Consider the following 17,858-nt stretch of genomic DNA (forward strand, 5'->3'; position numbering starts at 1 on the left):
CCATCTTAGATGTATTTGCCATAAATAGACATGAGGCTGTGACAGTGGGATGCCCAAGCTGCAGAAATGAGTTTGCAAAAGATGCTGTAGTGAGCACTGCCTGTGACTCAGCTTGGTAGATGTCTAACTCGGTAACAGAGTAACAGGAAACTCCTGATCATTTCATTCATTATGGCTTTGCTTGGCATATGACATTAGATTCCAAGAGTTTTGACTGAAGAAAACTTTTAGGTATGGGTCATAGTCCAGTTGAGCGACATAGGTCAAAATTACTGTTTTCCTAAATCAGATATTCTGGTAATCTTGTACACCTGTTTTCTGGTCTGAGCTGTATGTCTGAACTCTGCTCTGTTGCTGAGACTTTAGCTTTTGCTAAACCATAGTGTGCCTTCTGACCAGTTTGAAGTGGAGTTGAGCTTGCATCTAAGTCACAGAAGGACTACCCAGGCTCTTTCCTCTTCTAGCTCACAGTGTTGGTATGGTGCAATTGATCTTAGCACAGCTTTGTGCTGAGAAAGCTGAGCACCAGAAGGCATAAGGACATTACATGTTAGGCTGTGCAATTAGTCCTGAAGCTCTTAGTTATCCATTCCTTTGGTACCTGCTCTCTTTTGCCAGTGTAGAAAAGTCATGCAGAATAGAAGTATAATGGAGCATAACTGTATTTTTTCATATTGTTTGTACTACTTTTAATAGGTGACAGCAATGGTAATTGATTCCCTTTTGTAAGGCTGTGGATATACTGTGGATATACCTATATACTACAGGTTCCTTACAAAGATGGTGCTTGTGCTTCAGCTTGATTAATGCATCCAGAAAACAATCAGCATAGTCTTAATGTGAAAAGACATGTAAGAGTAGTGAGACATCTGCTTTATAGAAATAAATATTTTCTTGCTCATATTTGTTGTTTAAAACAAATACAAGTTCTGACATTTATTTAGTATATATATTTTGCCTCTGAGGTGAGTTTCAGTAGACAAATGATCTTTCGTAAAATAGCACGTGATGTAAACTGATTTTGCTGTGTGAAAGAGGAAACCATTGCTCTGTTAAGCTAGGCCTGGTAATACAGTTGGACTCTAAGATGCTTAAACCTAAGAGAAAGCTTTTTAATTGCTGCACTCAGCATGTAGATGGAAAGACTGTGAGGAGGGTCACCATTATGTATATGCTGAAATGATTGTCTCATAAAAATTTTATTTTTAGACACAGGATTCAGAATAGACTTTAGGAAGTGAACTTCGTGGATCTTTCTGTTGAATTACTCTGTGAGTTACTATTTCAGTTCATAATATGAAAAATCTACAATGATAATTCTAAAGCAGCAGAAGAACCTGGTGCTGCCTCTCAGACTGCAATTTTCTGGATTGCAAATTTCTGATCTTTACTGTGAAACTGGACTCCATCCTTCATACAGATCTTGGATATTGACTGATTTATGTAGTTTTGAAACTGACTATTCTGCTTTTTTTTTTTTTCCCTGATAGTGTTAGGATTTTAAAGTTGTTGTTCCATTGTAGCTCAAATTATTTGCCATTTTGGCCTTAGTATTTATAATTCTTCACGTAATTCTTAGTTTTACAAATTAGAGTTTAGATGTAAAAAGTGAAAAGCCAAGAAGAGGTCACATCTCTCTTTGAGGATCTGATGGAATTGCATTCCATAGAATCGTAGAGTGGCCTGTCTTGCAGGGAACCTAAAGATCATCTTGTTTCACCTCAGCGTGGCCATGGGCAGGGACACCTCCCACTAGAACAGGTTGCTTAAAGCCCCATTCAACCTGGCCTTGAACACTGCTCGGGGTTGGGCCATCCATAGGTTCTCTGGGCAACCTGTTCAGTGCCTCATCACCCTCACAGTAAAGAATTTCATCATCATATCGGATTCAAATCTCCCCTCTGTCAGTTTGAAGTCATTGTCCCTTGTGCTGTCACTATATGCCTTGGAAAAATGCTGCTCTTTCTTCATGCATTGATCTTATAACTCTGGTTTGCTGATAGAGTAATGTGTTTATACAGAAGAAGTTGGTTGTTCTTACAGTAACCAAATCTTTTCACTAAATAATTTGGGTTTAATAATCTTTAATTATTTTTTTTTGCTCTTATCCAAAGATACTTGGACCACAGAAGTCTGGAAGTAGTAAATTAAATTGACATAAATCCAAAACAAAACAACAGAGAGAGAAATTTCACCCAGCTTTCTGTCTTGGGAAGGTCTACTTTCTTGTCTAAAAAAATTAATGTTCAACATTTTCTTATTTTTGAATAAACAATGTCTTTAGGCTAGGAAAATGAAAATAATATTACTCAATTATTTAAAGATACGTTAAGTTTAGCAGAAAATTATACCAAATGCTATTTGAGCTGGAGACCATTGATAAGTAAAATTTTTGTTTTTAAATTGATATCATCAGTTACATCTGGGTTCTTAGAATTTCTGAAACTGAAAAAATTTCACAGGTATGGTTAAAAAATTGAGCAGGTTTTGAGGATATTGTAGACCTAAATTCTATCGGTAAGTATGTTTTGGTAACAGCAATCTACTGAATATTTTAAGGTAAAAGCACAGGCATTTTGTAGGTGTTATTTAAGATCCAAGACTTGATTTGTTGGATTTAGTTTTCCAAGAAATGTGTCGGTATAGCCATGTGGGCAGAGACTGTAATAAGACCATTTTATTAGAAAATAAATAAATAAATTTACCATACATTTACCATAAAAATACTTTACAGTATTTTATTTAATAAGTATCACAGCATGGCAGTTTCTACAAATCTCTTTTGGAAGAAGAAAAGAGTAGGAAAATAACATCAAGGCAAATGAAGAATAATACTGTTCATATATTGGTCCTATTGAAGTCAATAGCAGAACCTGCATGACATAGAGGAGCAGGTTTAATGTAGTCTCTGACTAAGGGAGTCAACTTAAATTGAGGTATGTTTTAAAGTACTCAGTATTTTGTTTTTTTAAACAAGAAAATAAAAAGTAATAATGCAATAAGAAATTAATAATTAGTGGAATTTCTGTAATTCTTATGGCTTAAAAGTCAGCAGCAAGAGTTGGACTCGAGGATATTAAATGTCCTTTTAAAGTTAAATAATTCTATGAGCACTTAATAGGTGTAGACTTCTTAAAGTAACAGTTATGTGAATTTAAATTGTAACAGATTGAAGTTGTTGGTTCTTTTTTTAGTTAACAGCATAGTTCTAAAGCTTGTGTTTCACATGGAGCTCTTTTTTTTACAAGTATCTGAGAAATCAGTAAGATGTGTGTGTCAAGCTGTAGGTGTATTTCTCTTTTGTAAAAAAGAAAGAGTAAAGTTCAAGTATATAATAAAATCAATTCCAGAACCTGAGTATAACTACATTTCCTTTTTCTGCTGACACCATTTATATCTTCTAGGTTTTATTGGATTTTTTTTAAAATTTTTATATAACTCAGGTTTTGTTCAAACAAACATGAAGTCCAGTTTTCTTTAAAGCATTATTTTGATTACATGCTTTTTCTATTCCTCATTTTCTTGTTTTTCTTTTTTTAACTCTTGTGTTTTAATGAGCTAATGGTTATAAATAGGCATTTTACTGATCATAGGTGGTAATGACATCTGTTTGCAACTACATATGGCCTAAACTATGCAAAATGAGGAACAGAATGTATTTAAGGAACAGTCAGCAAAAGCATGGGCAACTTTTACTGTCTGACAAATTTCTAACAGTTACTGTGTGAAGAGTTGTGTTTTTTCTAAAACAAATACCCAATATCTTTAATTTGTAATTTGTTGAAATAGTGAGTTTATCTTAGGCTTTATGAAAAGCATATTCTGCATAAATAAAATGGCTATATCCATTCGTTTGTTTCTGACAAATAGTAAGCTTACTAAGGTGTATGCTTAATTGGTTTGAATCAACTTTAGACCACTTCGCTTCTTGATTGGCATGAATTTGGAGATTTATTTACTTACTTTTTTTTTTACACTGCTTTTTCTAATTTTTATCGGTATACCTGACTTTTTTAAGTGGGAAATGTACATTTGAGATCATAGTGCCATGTGATAATTGTACCATTTTTTATTTTCTCTCTTGAAATGAGTATTTGTCTTAATATGCACAAACAATTGCAAGCAAGTGATGTTGTCAGGATCTTGTTAATAAGGGATAAAATAAAACTTACAGTTAGTCTTAAGAACATGTCTTCTGGGTCAAGTTTGTTGGTTGAAGACACTACTGCTTGCCAGCTGCTCATTGCTATCAAACACCACTGGCAATAGAGTTTCATGAGTTTCCCCTCATCAATGCAGTCCAAGGTCAGCTCAAGCCACTTCCATTGACTTTTAAACTAACCAGCCCTTTAAGTTATGCAATCAGTTAGGAAGGCTGTTTACATCATTCCTCCTCCAGCTACCTGGATGCATTGACCGTGTGGAAATGATAATGATATCATCTTTGTCTGGCACAGCTGTTAGAAGATGAATGTCTGTCCCCAGCCTTATCGCACTGAGGAGAAAGTTTGAGCTAAAGCATTTCACTTGTGATTTCCATAAGGTGACTCAGCAGGCATATTGCTGCTGCTTACACTAAGCAAACAAAGCTTTGCCCCGTGATTGTTACAGAGTGGGGTGTGATCACACCAGGTAATGAAAATTCAACTGACAAGAAGTCAGTTGTCAAGCCATGGTAATTTGACCACTCTTGGTCATGCATACATGAGTCTGCTTCTGTATATCAGGGATATAACTAAGAGTGCTGCTACCAGTGAAATGTGTCCTCTCTGAACAGGTAAGTTGATCAGTGTGCAGCAGCCTTGTATTGTGCCAAGGAAGTGCTGCACATGGATTTATAGCTAGGAAAGGTCCTGGAATTCAATGGTTTAACAAAATAAAGAACCAACCTTGAGTAACACTGTGACCTACAATCTCTTTTTTTCTGTAACTCTGCAGTTTAACCACAACATTTGTTCTGTGTAAGGATGTAATGGCTACAAGTTGTAGATTTACAGTAAAAAAGTGCTTTTCTGAAGCAGTTCTTAACTAACAATAAGTTTGGTTACAGAATAAGCAGTTAAGGTTTTTTTGTTAGTGATACTTACAACTTGAAGTTTCACCAGAAACAAGTCCAGAAAGTGCAATATTTTGTCAGGAATTTAATAGGATATGACATACAAAATACCGTCTAATAAGTAGAATAAGTTATTGCAGAAGAAATACCTGTATAAAACAACCATTGTTAAGAATGTAAATTTAGATTTAGAAAATATGGTGGTGGTGTAAAAATGTTTCCTTAATATTTTGGGGTCTGGTTTTGATTATGGATTCATAAGTCATTTATGACAGCAGAATTATTTGCAGCTTTTACATGTTTCTGTAATATTGTTAATATGTTTCTCTAGGCGGTTTTATGTAAATGGTGTGTTACGTATGTGATTTTTTGTTACCAGTGTAATATACCTGTACTGTCATTTCCTAGGTATTTCAACAGCCTTCTTTAAGGGAGCTGGAGTGCTATATTACAGTGCAAGAATCTGAACTGGAGCTTTTGCACAAAAAATTGAAGAAAGTGGATCTTAACCTAGCATAATTTGTACACTACAGATACTCTGGAAAGCAACAATATAAGGACTTGAAGAAAGCATGAGGTAAAGTAGTTTTATTGTCTGGTGTATTTGTGTGTAAGTCAGGCTGGTGAAGCCAAACGTTTTTGCTCAAGGGTCCAGATAATAATTTTAATATCTGTTGACGCTGCTTATAATTCTGGAAGCTTGTTTGAATAGTTCTTGTGTTATCTGCCAAAGACTTGTTAAAATAGCTGTTGGGAGTAGAAGGTTTTACCTTATTAAATACTGAATAAGGGATTCTTAATTAAATGAACTATTTGCAGGATAAATTCTTTGTAGATTTGCTAAAATTAATATTTATTAGATATTTTGTGGTGTTTATTAGAATGACCATCTTTCACTGTAAGGAAAGTGAGAGAAATATAAATGGTTATTATTATGTTTTTTTAAATGGAAAATATTTTTTCCCAAATTCTTGACTTTTAGAGTGGAATATAATATTTTTTTCTAGGAAGAACGACATCAGTGTCCTTTGAAGTTTATACATGCAGCTTTGTATAGTGCTGAATTTCCTCTTTCATGGAGTCTCACTGTTTAATTTAGGCATTAAATAACAATAACAACTATGAGCTGTAGTAAATGAGTGACATCTATAAATAATTCCATTATTTAAATGGATCTATTAATTTAACTGAAATCATGGTGATTTTCATTGTGTTCAGACTCTTCATCTATCTGGATAGTTGTCAGACTAACTGTGATCATGTAGATTATGGGAAACTGTTAACAAGGTTGCAAAGGTGAATGTGATTCTAAATGGCATAAATAATATACGATGGTGGATCATCATGTCTGCTTCCTGAGAAATCGTCTAATTTATTCAAATATGGTATCTCAGAATATTTTCTTTGAAAAATATATAGCTTGTTCATTCTTAATGATGTATACTGTATGTTAGTTTTGGGAAAAGACACACTTTAGAATATTTCTTCAGGAGCATGGGGTGGGAATTTCTGTGAAAATGTGCTTAAGAAAAAACAGGTAGTATAGAGTTAAGAAACAGAAGGTAAGAAGCAGCCTGGCAAACGTAAAGGTCAGGAAGGAGGAGAGAGAGGAGTTGCTTCATGTGCTGGAAACAGGTATTTCTCTGCAGCCCAGGGAGAGGATCACTGTGGAGCAGATGTCAATAATATAGCTTGTGAAGGAGCCCAGAGCAAGTGGATATTTGCTTTTGGAAGCCACAGCCTGTGGCGGGGAGTCGATGCTGGAACAGGTTCCTCTCTTACATGAGCTGTGGTCTGTGGAAGACCTGCTCTGAAATAGGTTTATCCTGGAGGACTCCAGCCTGTGAAGAGGCCCTATGCTGGAGATGGAGAAAAGTGTGAGAAGAAAGACTGGCCCAATGGGAGCTGTTAAGCATTGATTGTAAACCTTCTACCTGAATGGCTCAGCAGGTGGTAAAAGAGTCAGGAGTGATGGAATGAAATTATGCCTGGGAAGCTGGGAGCTTCTTTTGGATAGGGAAGATGGTGTTGATTAAGTTTTTTTTCTTTATTTCTTACAATGTAAATATATTCTAAGGGGCAACAACTTAAATATATTTTTTTAAGTTGAGCCAGCCCATGATGCTGAGTGGTAAACTCACAAGCTTTATCATCCTGTTTTCTCCTATCCTAGTGGGGAAGGAAAGTGGGAGAGCAGTTGAGTGGGTGTTTGACCCTTTGCCAAGGTTAGCCCCCGACAGTGTCTTTTTCTGTTTCCTCAGGGGAAAGTAAATTAGACTGCTGTGTTCATCATGAACTGTGTCAAAATGAAGCTATTACACTGCCTTAAGTAAAACTAAATACAAGTTTTAAAGCCTATTGTAGAAAATTTCTTCCTGTTTTGATACATAGGTCTGAGTCATGCTCTTTGAATGGTCAAGGCTGTTTTGTCCACTTTTTCACAAGTACACAAAAATCTCTATTAATAAACTTTCGAGAACTCAACTGACGAGCTCCTTTATGTAGGCAACACAGTCAGTGAAACTGTGGAAAAACTCCAGATTTTCTAAAATGGAGAAGGTAGTATTGCTATGGTAGTACTTTACTCTTTTTCCTTTTCAATGAATATCTTCTCATTCCCTTGTTTTTCAGCCTTTTGTGACAAAATCATTACTGTCAGAAGTCATTAGCACATGATTTGACAGGAAGAATATGTGGGATATTCAATGTTTGTTTTAAAAAGATGATCCTTTTGACTTTACAAAGACTGTTGTGCTGCCCTTCATTCCCCCTTATGTACATTCCCAGGATACAAAGAACAAATAAGCATGGAATCACTTCTGATTAGAATGACAGTGCTTTGATGACTTACTGCTCCAAAAAAAGGTTTCAAAGGCTTTGAAAGAAGTAATTATTGGAAAGGTGTTGAAAAGAAGAGCCTGCTACAAAAAGAAACTTGGCACTAGTGCAATAAATTGAGATGTATGGCCACATAACTGCATGCTTTTGGCTGTGTTTATATATGCAACAGCATAGATACATCTATAGCCTTGTGTTGGTTTCTTTGTGAATTGCAGAATTCCACATCCCTTGCCTACAGTTGTACTGAGTAATAGAAACAACTTACTCTTTGAGAGGTGTTTAAAAGCTTTGTTAAATGTTGTTGTGATGTCCTGTTTCATGATACTGTGAAGTGTGTATTTAGAGGCAATTGTAACAAGCATAGTTCTGTCTATGTGAAAAGTGGTGTAGCTGAGTGCTGTTGTCTATGAAATCATGAAGTCTATGAAGGAGTCAGTGGCTTGACCTTCCTAGAGCTCTTTTTGGAGCTTAAACTTTGTGAGGAATACATGATTTTTGTTAGCTGATTAAACTGACATTCATATGTCTGCTGGCTAATTCAATAGGGTTTTTAGCTAAGCTTTCCCATGGTATGGTGCATGGGAATTAGAATTGCCTTTTATTCCTGTACAATCTGTATCATTCTCCTAGGTCTGTAATGTCAAGATACTGAAAGATGTATTAACTTGCAGTACTAGTAAAGTTCCTGTTGAAACATAGCGAATCAAGAATTTACCATTTTTCTTTCTAAAAACCCCCACCTCTATCTGGTCAGTCTTGGGTTCAGCCTCAACAATGTTTCTGTTTCTTCAATTGATAAAATCACTAAGATTCTTACCCACTGTCATCAGACCTGTATCTTGGCAGTCATTGATATCAAGCCTGTACAGACAAAGTGCTCCTAAGACATTTCAAGAGGAGTTCTGACTTCCCTACTTTGGTTTGGGTTTAGGGGTTTTTTTAATTGGTGGGTTGTTTTTTTTTTTTTTTTTTTTTTTCCCCTTTCGTTGGTTGTAATGGGGTTTTTTTTGTCTGTTTGTTTTATTTGGCTTGTTTTGACACTTTATTCAACACAAAACCTGTTGAATTCAAGAACATGGCTATTTGCAGTTTCGTCCCATGGGGTCTTTCATTGTGCAGACAGGTAATAGAAGGTTGTTTAGAAATAGGCATATTTTCTTTTTCTGCTTGTGTGCCTTCATTGTCAGTAAATGTGTGTCCCATCGACTTACCTGCTATTTCTTTATGCTAAATCTTCTGTCTCAAAGTTTCATATCTATCATATATTAGAAACTGTTTATTTCTGGTTTTTCTGCTATTTGATTTAGTCTTTGGGAAAAATGTTTAAGGAAAATTCAGTGAAAAATATTCTGATTTGGATTCCTTTACTGACTTGGATTAACAATCTTCATTGATAAAATTGGAGGGGCTTTTTTCTCCTAAACATGTTGAAAATTTTTGAAACATTACATTTTGAAACATTATATATATTTCTGCATATATTTAATAGACATATGTCAGAATTTTTTGTAGAATTTGAGGACTGAATTAAAAATTTAGTGTTTATATTTGATGGCAGCAACAGTGGTAAAGTTTGCACTTGTGAGAAGATTTTTACTGATGCCATCTTTCAAACTGAGTTTTGCAGCAGCCCCAGGCAATCCAATTACAGGGTATTTTACAACACAGTCTCCTTTGACTTGATAGAACTCTTTACCTCCTTAGCAAAGATTGAGTTCAAACTACCTTTGTGCAACTGTAAAGCCCAGATCCAGCACCCTTTCTCCACAGACCCCGAGTCTGATCACGAAAAAAGGAAAAAGTAATAGAATGCTCTTTATACATATCACCAATCCCATCCATTGTCACAGGTAATAGGTAATAATTTCTGTATCCATAAATAGTTAAAGGTTTTCTCTTTTTTTCACATACCTTGGCTCTAGCACATTCCCAGGTAGCTAAATATAAACTCTATATGTGTGTATAATATATATATCTACACACACACATATATATATACATAAAATTATTATGTACTAATTGTATCTGATCAGCTGTTGACTAGACTAGTAAGACAGTGTATTTTACCCTTTTCTGTATTTTTTTTTTCTCTTTTCTCTGTTCCTTCTCAGTTTTTCTCTACCTATTAATTCTTAAGAGTCTGATGCTGGTTGAGCCACTCCTTTGTTGTCCTTCACTTTGGCAGTAAGCAGAATTCTTTGACCTTCTATTTCTCATTTCAAAGAAACTGTGTATATTCCAGATTTTCTCTATACAAGCATAAAATTTACCTAGAAAACAGTTCTTAAAATAATAATGCATAGTACAGTCATTGACTGTGTATAATGATCAAGGAATGTAGAAGATAGGAGGGTTGGGTTTTGTTTGCCTTTTTTTTTTAAAGCTCTTAATTTTATTCACAAAATCTGGGACTTTGAAGATGATTATATTTTTTGGTATTTGGATTTTAAATGTCCTAAAACTCTTTACAGATGTTAGTTCTGGTTTGGTTTTGCGGTTGTTGTTTTTTTGGGTTTTTTTTTTTGAGGGGGCATTATGGTGTTTGTTTTGGTTTATTCTTGGTGGGTTTTTTTGGGTTTTTTTCTTTTATTTTTTTGTTTGTTTGTTTGTTTTTGGTTGTTTTGTTTTGTGGGTTGTGTTGTTTTTTAGTTTTGGGTTGTTGGAGTTGTTTTGTTTTGTTTATTTTGTTTGAATTAGTTTTTGTTTTGGTTGGGGTTTTTTTTGTGAGGGTGTAACACTTTTCCTAAAAAATTTTGCTTGGTTGTTTGTTGGGCTTTCTTACGTCTCTTTCAGGTATGTGTCATAAGCAGAAGAATCCTGAAATCAAATGACAAAACCACATTATAAATTCATAAATATAAATATGAAATGCTACTGTTCTCTGATATTTCATGATAGATTTTTTTTTTCTTCTTTTTAGCAACCTGTACTATTTAAAATGAAAATGTGGTATATGATGTCTTAAAAATATTTCATACTGGAAGGTAGTGGTCAAGGAGAAAAATGTCAGTTGCTAATTAAGATACGCTTCAAGATTAAATTAATTTAATGGACTAGTGAAAATATTGACATCTACAGTATTGAAGAAGAATTCATCCCTAATTCATTTTATTGTATATCAGTGTTTTCCCAGAGCAAGTGGCATAAAGCATATGGCAACAAGAATAATCACAATTTACCTTAAGTTTCTGTTTGACTTCATGTGTTGCCACAACAGTATTTTGCCTGATTGGCATTTAGTGTGTGTTAGTATTTCACTTATCTTAACCAAAGTTATTCCAAAAATCTGAAAGTCTAATTTTATGAGGCCTTTCTTTCTCTGCCATAAGGACATATGACATAGAGTGAACAAGAAAGCTGCCCAGTTTAAGTGTTACTTTCACATACTCTTTCTCCAGATTGCTGTATGAAGCTGTACATAATATAAACACATATTCTTGTCTCTAGTTAGTCACATTATAGTTAATGACCATATGGTCATTATGGTATAAGATCTACTGTCTGTTGTATTTATATTCCTCAAGCATATTGTTCCTTCAACTTCACAGTGTGTTAAACTATTTCAAAGGGAAAAAAATCCTTTCCCTCTTGTTTCTGGTTGTCCTATCAAGTGTAACCTTGGACCCTTATAGAGCAATTAGACCAGCCTCTATCCCCTCCTTTGTAATGAGGTTTCTTGCATTTCTGAGTCTATAACCCTTTAGTCTTCCCTAATGGGACATCATTATTCTGAAAGAAACAATGTAAATGTAAATGAATATTCTCATTAACGAGTCACAGAGAAACCTTTAGTGGTAGCGCTGTGGTAATTCTGCTTGTTATTTCTCTGGTATTCCATGCAGATTTTTTTTTTTTATAATTCATTATTAGTATTCAAAATTACTTCTTCTTTAATTCTGCATGTCTTTCATAATCCGGTGTTCCAACTAGTTCAACCATGTCCTTCTTTTATTCTCCAGGAACCACCTGTGAAACGTTCAAGGTCTCTGTCCCCAAAGAGCTCTTTTAGAGAGTCAGAGGAACTAAAGAAGCTTAAAATAGCTGAAAGGAAGATTGAAAACTTAGAGAAGACACTACAGCTAAAGGTGAACATTAAATAAAAATAAATAAAAAGCCTGCTAGCTATAAGCTTGCATAGATAAAGATATACCAAAACAGACATTTTAAAAATTAAAAATACACTCTCCATTTGTTTTACAACAAATTTTTTCTTTTTGCTTTACAGTGTGAGTAGTCTTACAGTCCTGTGGAAGCTTAATTGCGCTATCATCAATAACACATACTTGTTAAATACATTTTCAAAGTTTGTGTGTGAGTACATATATATATTCTGAGAAATGGATGTGCTCATATGAAGTAAATCAGAAAGAAGCACTGAACGTACAAAGACTTCTTTCCTGTACAATAAAGCCATACTTTAAAATGCTGAAATAACTTAAAAAAGATTGACCCCTGGAAATTGTGTAAGTTATGTCTCAGTTAGGTGCTGGTCTAAGAGTTGCTGTTTAAAAAAATAATAACAATCCCCCTCGCTCCACCCCTTTGTAGAAAATCTTAGTTGAGCTTGTTTTACAGTTGCTCATTTTGTCCTTGTTTCACAGATTTTTGTAGCTGTGTTTGCTACTTTGGTATTTTTCTACAGAGATACAGGAACTTTTAAACAAACTATTGGTTTAAAATTGCATCTCTGAATACAAAATGCAAACCCTGAGTAATTTTTTTTTAAACACTTAAAATTCATCCTCTTCCCTCTCCTCCCTTTCCTCCCTCTCCTCCTTCTCTTTTTTGTGTTGCTTATAATTGTTCAGTTATGGAATTTGAAATATATTTTCAAGTATGTGTACCTAAAGGAGAATTGGTTGTATTGAACATCCTATAATAAAAGTTATGTAAGTGAAAAAATTTGGAAGCTCTACCAACCATAATGATAAGTTAATTTTAGAAAAACTGTAAGTAGGATGTATATTTCAGCAAAAGGCTGCAGTTCATCGATCTGTATACTTGGGAGAGTTTAAAGCATTGTCATAACACATGGGGAGTACATGAACAGGAGAGATTATTTAGATTTCAAATTCAGTCTTCCAGGTTGTCTTGTTCCTGGGAGACAGAAAATTAATTTTGTTTTGTTTTTTCTCTCTGTTGAGTACTCTAAGGCATGTCCCACCAGCTAAACCTGAGAACTGGCCTTTGGGAGGCTTCCTGTTCATTACTCTTACTTGGCCTACCTGACGCTGGTGCTACAGATTATTTTGGAACTGTGAGCTGCAGCTGTTCTGCTCTTGGAAGCAAAACACGCTGCAGTCTATGGCTATTGCCTTAAATGATAGAGAGCTACACATTTCTTTTGGAAAGAGGAGTGAAGGAAAGCAGATGCAGAAGAGAACTCTCTGCATAACCTCATATAATAATTTGTACCATTCACCATACTGCCTTTACTTATCTTCTATTTAATCTTAAAGTATAATTTAAAAATCTGTACAGCTTTATGATATTATAGGCATGGGATCTCTATCACAGACATCCATGATGTCTTTAAGAGCTAAATATCCCCTTGAAAGTGAACACATTAACTTCTTGCTTGTTCTCGTGCAAATCTACTTGGCTTCTTTTGCAGAATACTTTAATGGGTTGAAAAGAAGCTGTAGAGGCCCAGGTCATCATAATAAACACTGTTGGGGCACTACATTCATATTTTGATGAGGCTACTGCTGACATGACAGTGAACTAAGCTGTCATAAAGTTAATGTCAGAACATTTCTGTTGCTATTCTATGATTTCTTAATGCTAGCCTTCTCTTGGGCATTGTTTCTAGCAACGAAAAATGGATTTGACCCACATTTTCAAAACTAGTCCTTGCATTATTGCCTCTTTAAACCCAGTGTTGTCTGTATGATTGCTTGAAATTTTCTTGCTCAGAGAAATGGTTGCTCTGTCAATACACACACTAATAATGCATGTCTGGAACATGAAATGGTGCCTTTATACATTAGTCCTTTTGAAAAATTGCTAACAATAATAATATAAAAGGAACAGCTCTATTTTTGGGGTTTTCAGGACCACTCAGTATTGCAAACGAGCAGAAAATGTCAAGGTCCCATTCACAGGTTTTTCCAGTTCTCTCAGCTGACTCATTTCTCAGTAAGAAAAGTTGGCTCTTAGTATCTTCATTGCTAGTATAAATGTGCTAATAATTTAAATTCAGAGTCTTACACAGCATTAGCTTTGTTTCTGGGCATCCTAAAAAGTAACAGAGCACACCTGATTGCACCCTTGATTATGGAAGAGAACATCAAAATAAGTAAGAGGGTTTTTTTTGCTTTAAAAGAACAAATTATCAAGCTGCTACTTAGATTGGTCCAAAGCATAAGTACTTCAATCTACTGTGGGTCTTTAAGAAGTGGGTAAGAGTTTGGTTGTTGAGAAGTAGGTATTTGATACAAACTAAGAATACACTGATCTTCTCCTGTATTGCTTCTAGAGCTGTGATCGCTGGAGTAGCCTAGAGGAGATAATCCTGGCTTTAACTGGAAAGGTCTCAAAACCAAGAGGAGCTCTTCCCTTTGAGTTTTCTCATCTGTTTTAGGTTCTAAATGTTTTGAAGGTAAATAAAACTAGAATATGCACACCAGTCTTTAGAGCCACCTTAATACTTGTTTGTGTGAGCAACACCACACTCACATTGACCTCATATTTCATATGTAGTCCATATATAGTGTACAAATGAAAAGAGATTAATATTGCATTTTCCACATAACTGTTTGTGGAAAAAAACTATTTTTGTGACTATTAGGGGCCTCAGTTCTTGTAAGCCTAAGCACAGTCAAATAATTGATTCAGTGTAGTTTTTAAAATTTCCTTTTTACTGTAATAGAAGGTCAATTTCAATTAAAATTTGAATTAGTGATTAGAATCTTTTGACTTGTCTGAGCAGCCTTCCAAAATAAAAAAAAAGACATAGGCAGTGGGGTTTTTCCTCCTGCAGATTGAACTTTGTGTTACTGTTGCATGGGAAGTACTATAGATGACAGGGGGCAGCTGGAGAATAATCTGGAGGTCCAGCATTGCTAGAGATGGTTATTCTGTCCCATGTCTGTGAATATATACAAAACTGTGTACAAGATGGTTTAGTTATGAAATGTAACATAATTCAGACAGAGATGAATCTAACAGATTATGGAAATTTCAGTGAATATTTTAAGTCCTGAAGTGCTTAATTCAATAGAGAGAGTGATTAGGGCAGTTAATTGTCTAACTTCTATTTCTGCAGGAGCAGAGCAAGTGATAAGGGAAGGCAGTAACTGTAACAGAATGGATAATAGAACAGGTAAGCAATAATGAAAAATCCAGATTCATAAATAGGAAAGGCCAAATTCTACAGTTGGTTGCATCTCTGAAAGGGCATTGACACTAATAAGCTTCTGAGGATTTATATTAAAGACATTGTTTTGTAGTACCCTGCCAGACTTGACCAGTTTTTGCTAGCAATATCAAAAAATCTCAGAACAGTTGTTTCATGAACTTCTTTTGAAAACACAACATCTATAATTGTATTCTTGTGAAAATTTCCTCTTGCAAAGCTTGGTAATGGTCTCTATGTTCTTAGTCTAAGATTTATATTGCTGTTTATGTGGTTGTTTTTAATATCATTGTGGTATTTAGATGAGTCACATAAAACTAGTCAAAAGTACTTTTTTAACAGTTCAAAATTTATAAATGTATTTGGTTTAGAGGTTGTTTCAGGGAAAAATCCTACCACAAGCACTTTGGGAAAATATTTCGTGGTAAGGTAGTATTTAGTCCACTTTGGACTTGATTGTGTTCCTAAATCTTCTCCTTTTGTTTCCTGAATCACTTCCAGAAAAGTTCTGGAATTTTGTATATAGTACTGTTTGAAACTTTAGCTGGTATCTGTCAACTCTGTGCACCACAAAAGCTGGGTACATTTGATAAGCCAATTTTATTATAGGTGCTTCATAGTTGTGAGTACTCTGGAAACCCTTGCCATGTTTTTATAGTGGGATTCAATTTTTATTGTTTGCAGCTCTGACTATTCATCTATCTAATTTATTGACTAATGCTGAAAAGTCCTCCTTACATATAAGCAGAGTAAATACTTGCAAATAAGGTATTCTGATTTATTTTGTTCTGTAGTTGCTCTACAAGCAGAGCTCCCATTGAACTGAAAATGAAGCTCTGATGGTAAATTTTGCTACAACATAATGAATTCTGTGCTGGTGAATTCTTTACTAGTGTATGCCAGAGTTTGACTAGCTTCATAGTGTGAAATTCTTCTTCTTAGTGTTGTTTTGGTGGTTTTTTTGTGGGTTTTTTTGGGGTTTTTTGGGTGTTTTTTTTGTTTGTTTTTTTGTGGGTTTTTTGTTTTTGTTTTTGTTTTTGTTTTTGTTTTTGTTTTTGTGTTTTTTTTGTTTGTTTGTTTTTTGTTTTTTTTTTTTTTGTTGTTTGTTTGTTTGTTTGTTTTTTTCCCAAGAGGACTGTATTGTCATTTAGGAAAGTCTGTTTTTAAGCTTACATGATGCTATCCTGTAATATAAATCAAGGTGTATTTTACTTTTTGCTATGTATATTTTTTGTATGATTTTGATTATATAAAAGTTATTGTAAAAATTGTGTTTATTTCTTGTTTGCTGCATTACTAGAGGAAAAAGTCTGGGTGTTGCAGGTGTATATATATTTACAGAAACAGCTTACTTTGTGAGGAAATCCTGAAGCCATTTAAATGTAAGTTTTTTTCATATGTCCAGTATTTCCCTTGAAAGTACATAGATCAGTTTTCCATTGGGAAAAAAAGTAGTTTGAATGAAAAAACAATGCCAACAATCCTTTTTCAGCCTATGTGTTTTAAAATGTATTAGGCTTATGCTTTCACTAGATAAAAGCTGGCATTTTGGTTGTAAATTTTTAAAACTTTCAGCAGCCTGAAAATAATAGTTAAATGAATTGCTGAATCATCAGAATTTTCCAAAGTAGTAGTAAGAAAACTTTGACCTCAAGGACTGCGAGTGCTGGTCTTTCTGTTTAGATTTCTGAGTCTCATAGTAGTTGCTAAAAGAGATCCTTTGTTTCATGTGATCTGTGTAACACTCTTTTACATTTTGTCCAACTCTGATTTTGTTTTTCTGGTTTCATACAGTCTCGAGAATCTTAAGAGCTAAGAGCAGGCTATGAAAAACATGAAGAAAGGCTGCAGATGTTACAGACCAACTACAGAGCACTAAAAGAGCAATTACAGCAGTGGGAAGAGGGCAATAGCAGGTAAGTTACATAGCTCATTAAAAACATTTTCCTTACAGAAGAAATGTGAACAGAAGTATTTCATAGGTATTCAAAAGAGAATGTGATTTGAAGGAAGAAGCTACTATGTGGTGATCAAGACTATCCTTTGTTACAGCAGAATACACAGTTTACCCCATGTGAGAAAAATTGTAGTTGAAACCAAGAGGAAATATATTGAGCTGACTTATTTTATTTAGGCTCTCATTGATAGCCTGAGTACTGGAGAAAGGTCAGCTAGGACTGCTTACTTGCATTTGTCTAATTCCTCACTCATTTATTTTGTTGACTATATATTTTTAATTTTCTGTAACACAGCAGTTGCTCATTATTTTTCAAATAGTTTTTAAAGATAGTTTTATTCATTAAAATATAGAAACAATATCCTCTAACATTTATTGATTCATATATTAACTGAGGCTAAAATCTCCTTCCTTATAGAGAAAATAATATGTGCATGAAAGCACGGTGTTTTCATCTGTTAAATTATTTAAAAACAAATGATTTCTGATAATTTTACGAAAAAATGCAGTAATATATCTTCATTAATGGAAAGAGGAAAGACTTTACCACATAAAATTTGCATAATGAACATTCTGTATATCATTCTCCCTTAGGCTCTATACGGAACAGTGAAAATTTTATGCAGAAATTCTTTTTTTAAGTCCTT

At 34.4% G+C, this 17,858-nt stretch overlaps 1 protein-coding gene across 1 annotated transcript in view; it reads left to right on the forward strand.

The window, feature by feature from the left end:
* The window catches only part of CNTLN (centlein), a 188,462-nt gene that overhangs the window by 79,869 nt on the left and 90,735 nt on the right, over window positions 1–17,858 (forward strand). Inside the window, 4 exon segments of the mRNA XM_077790387.1 lie at window positions 5,465–5,571; window positions 5,573–5,633; window positions 11,857–11,982; window positions 17,049–17,170. Of these exon segments, the coding sequence (XP_077646513.1) occupies window positions 5,465–5,571; window positions 5,573–5,633; window positions 11,857–11,982; window positions 17,049–17,170 (416 nt within the window).

This window comes from Lonchura striata, chromosome Z (assembly GCF_046129695.1).
Source record: "Lonchura striata isolate bLonStr1 chromosome Z, bLonStr1.mat, whole genome shotgun sequence".
Lineage (NCBI taxonomy): Eukaryota > Metazoa > Chordata > Aves > Passeriformes > Estrildidae > Lonchura > Lonchura striata.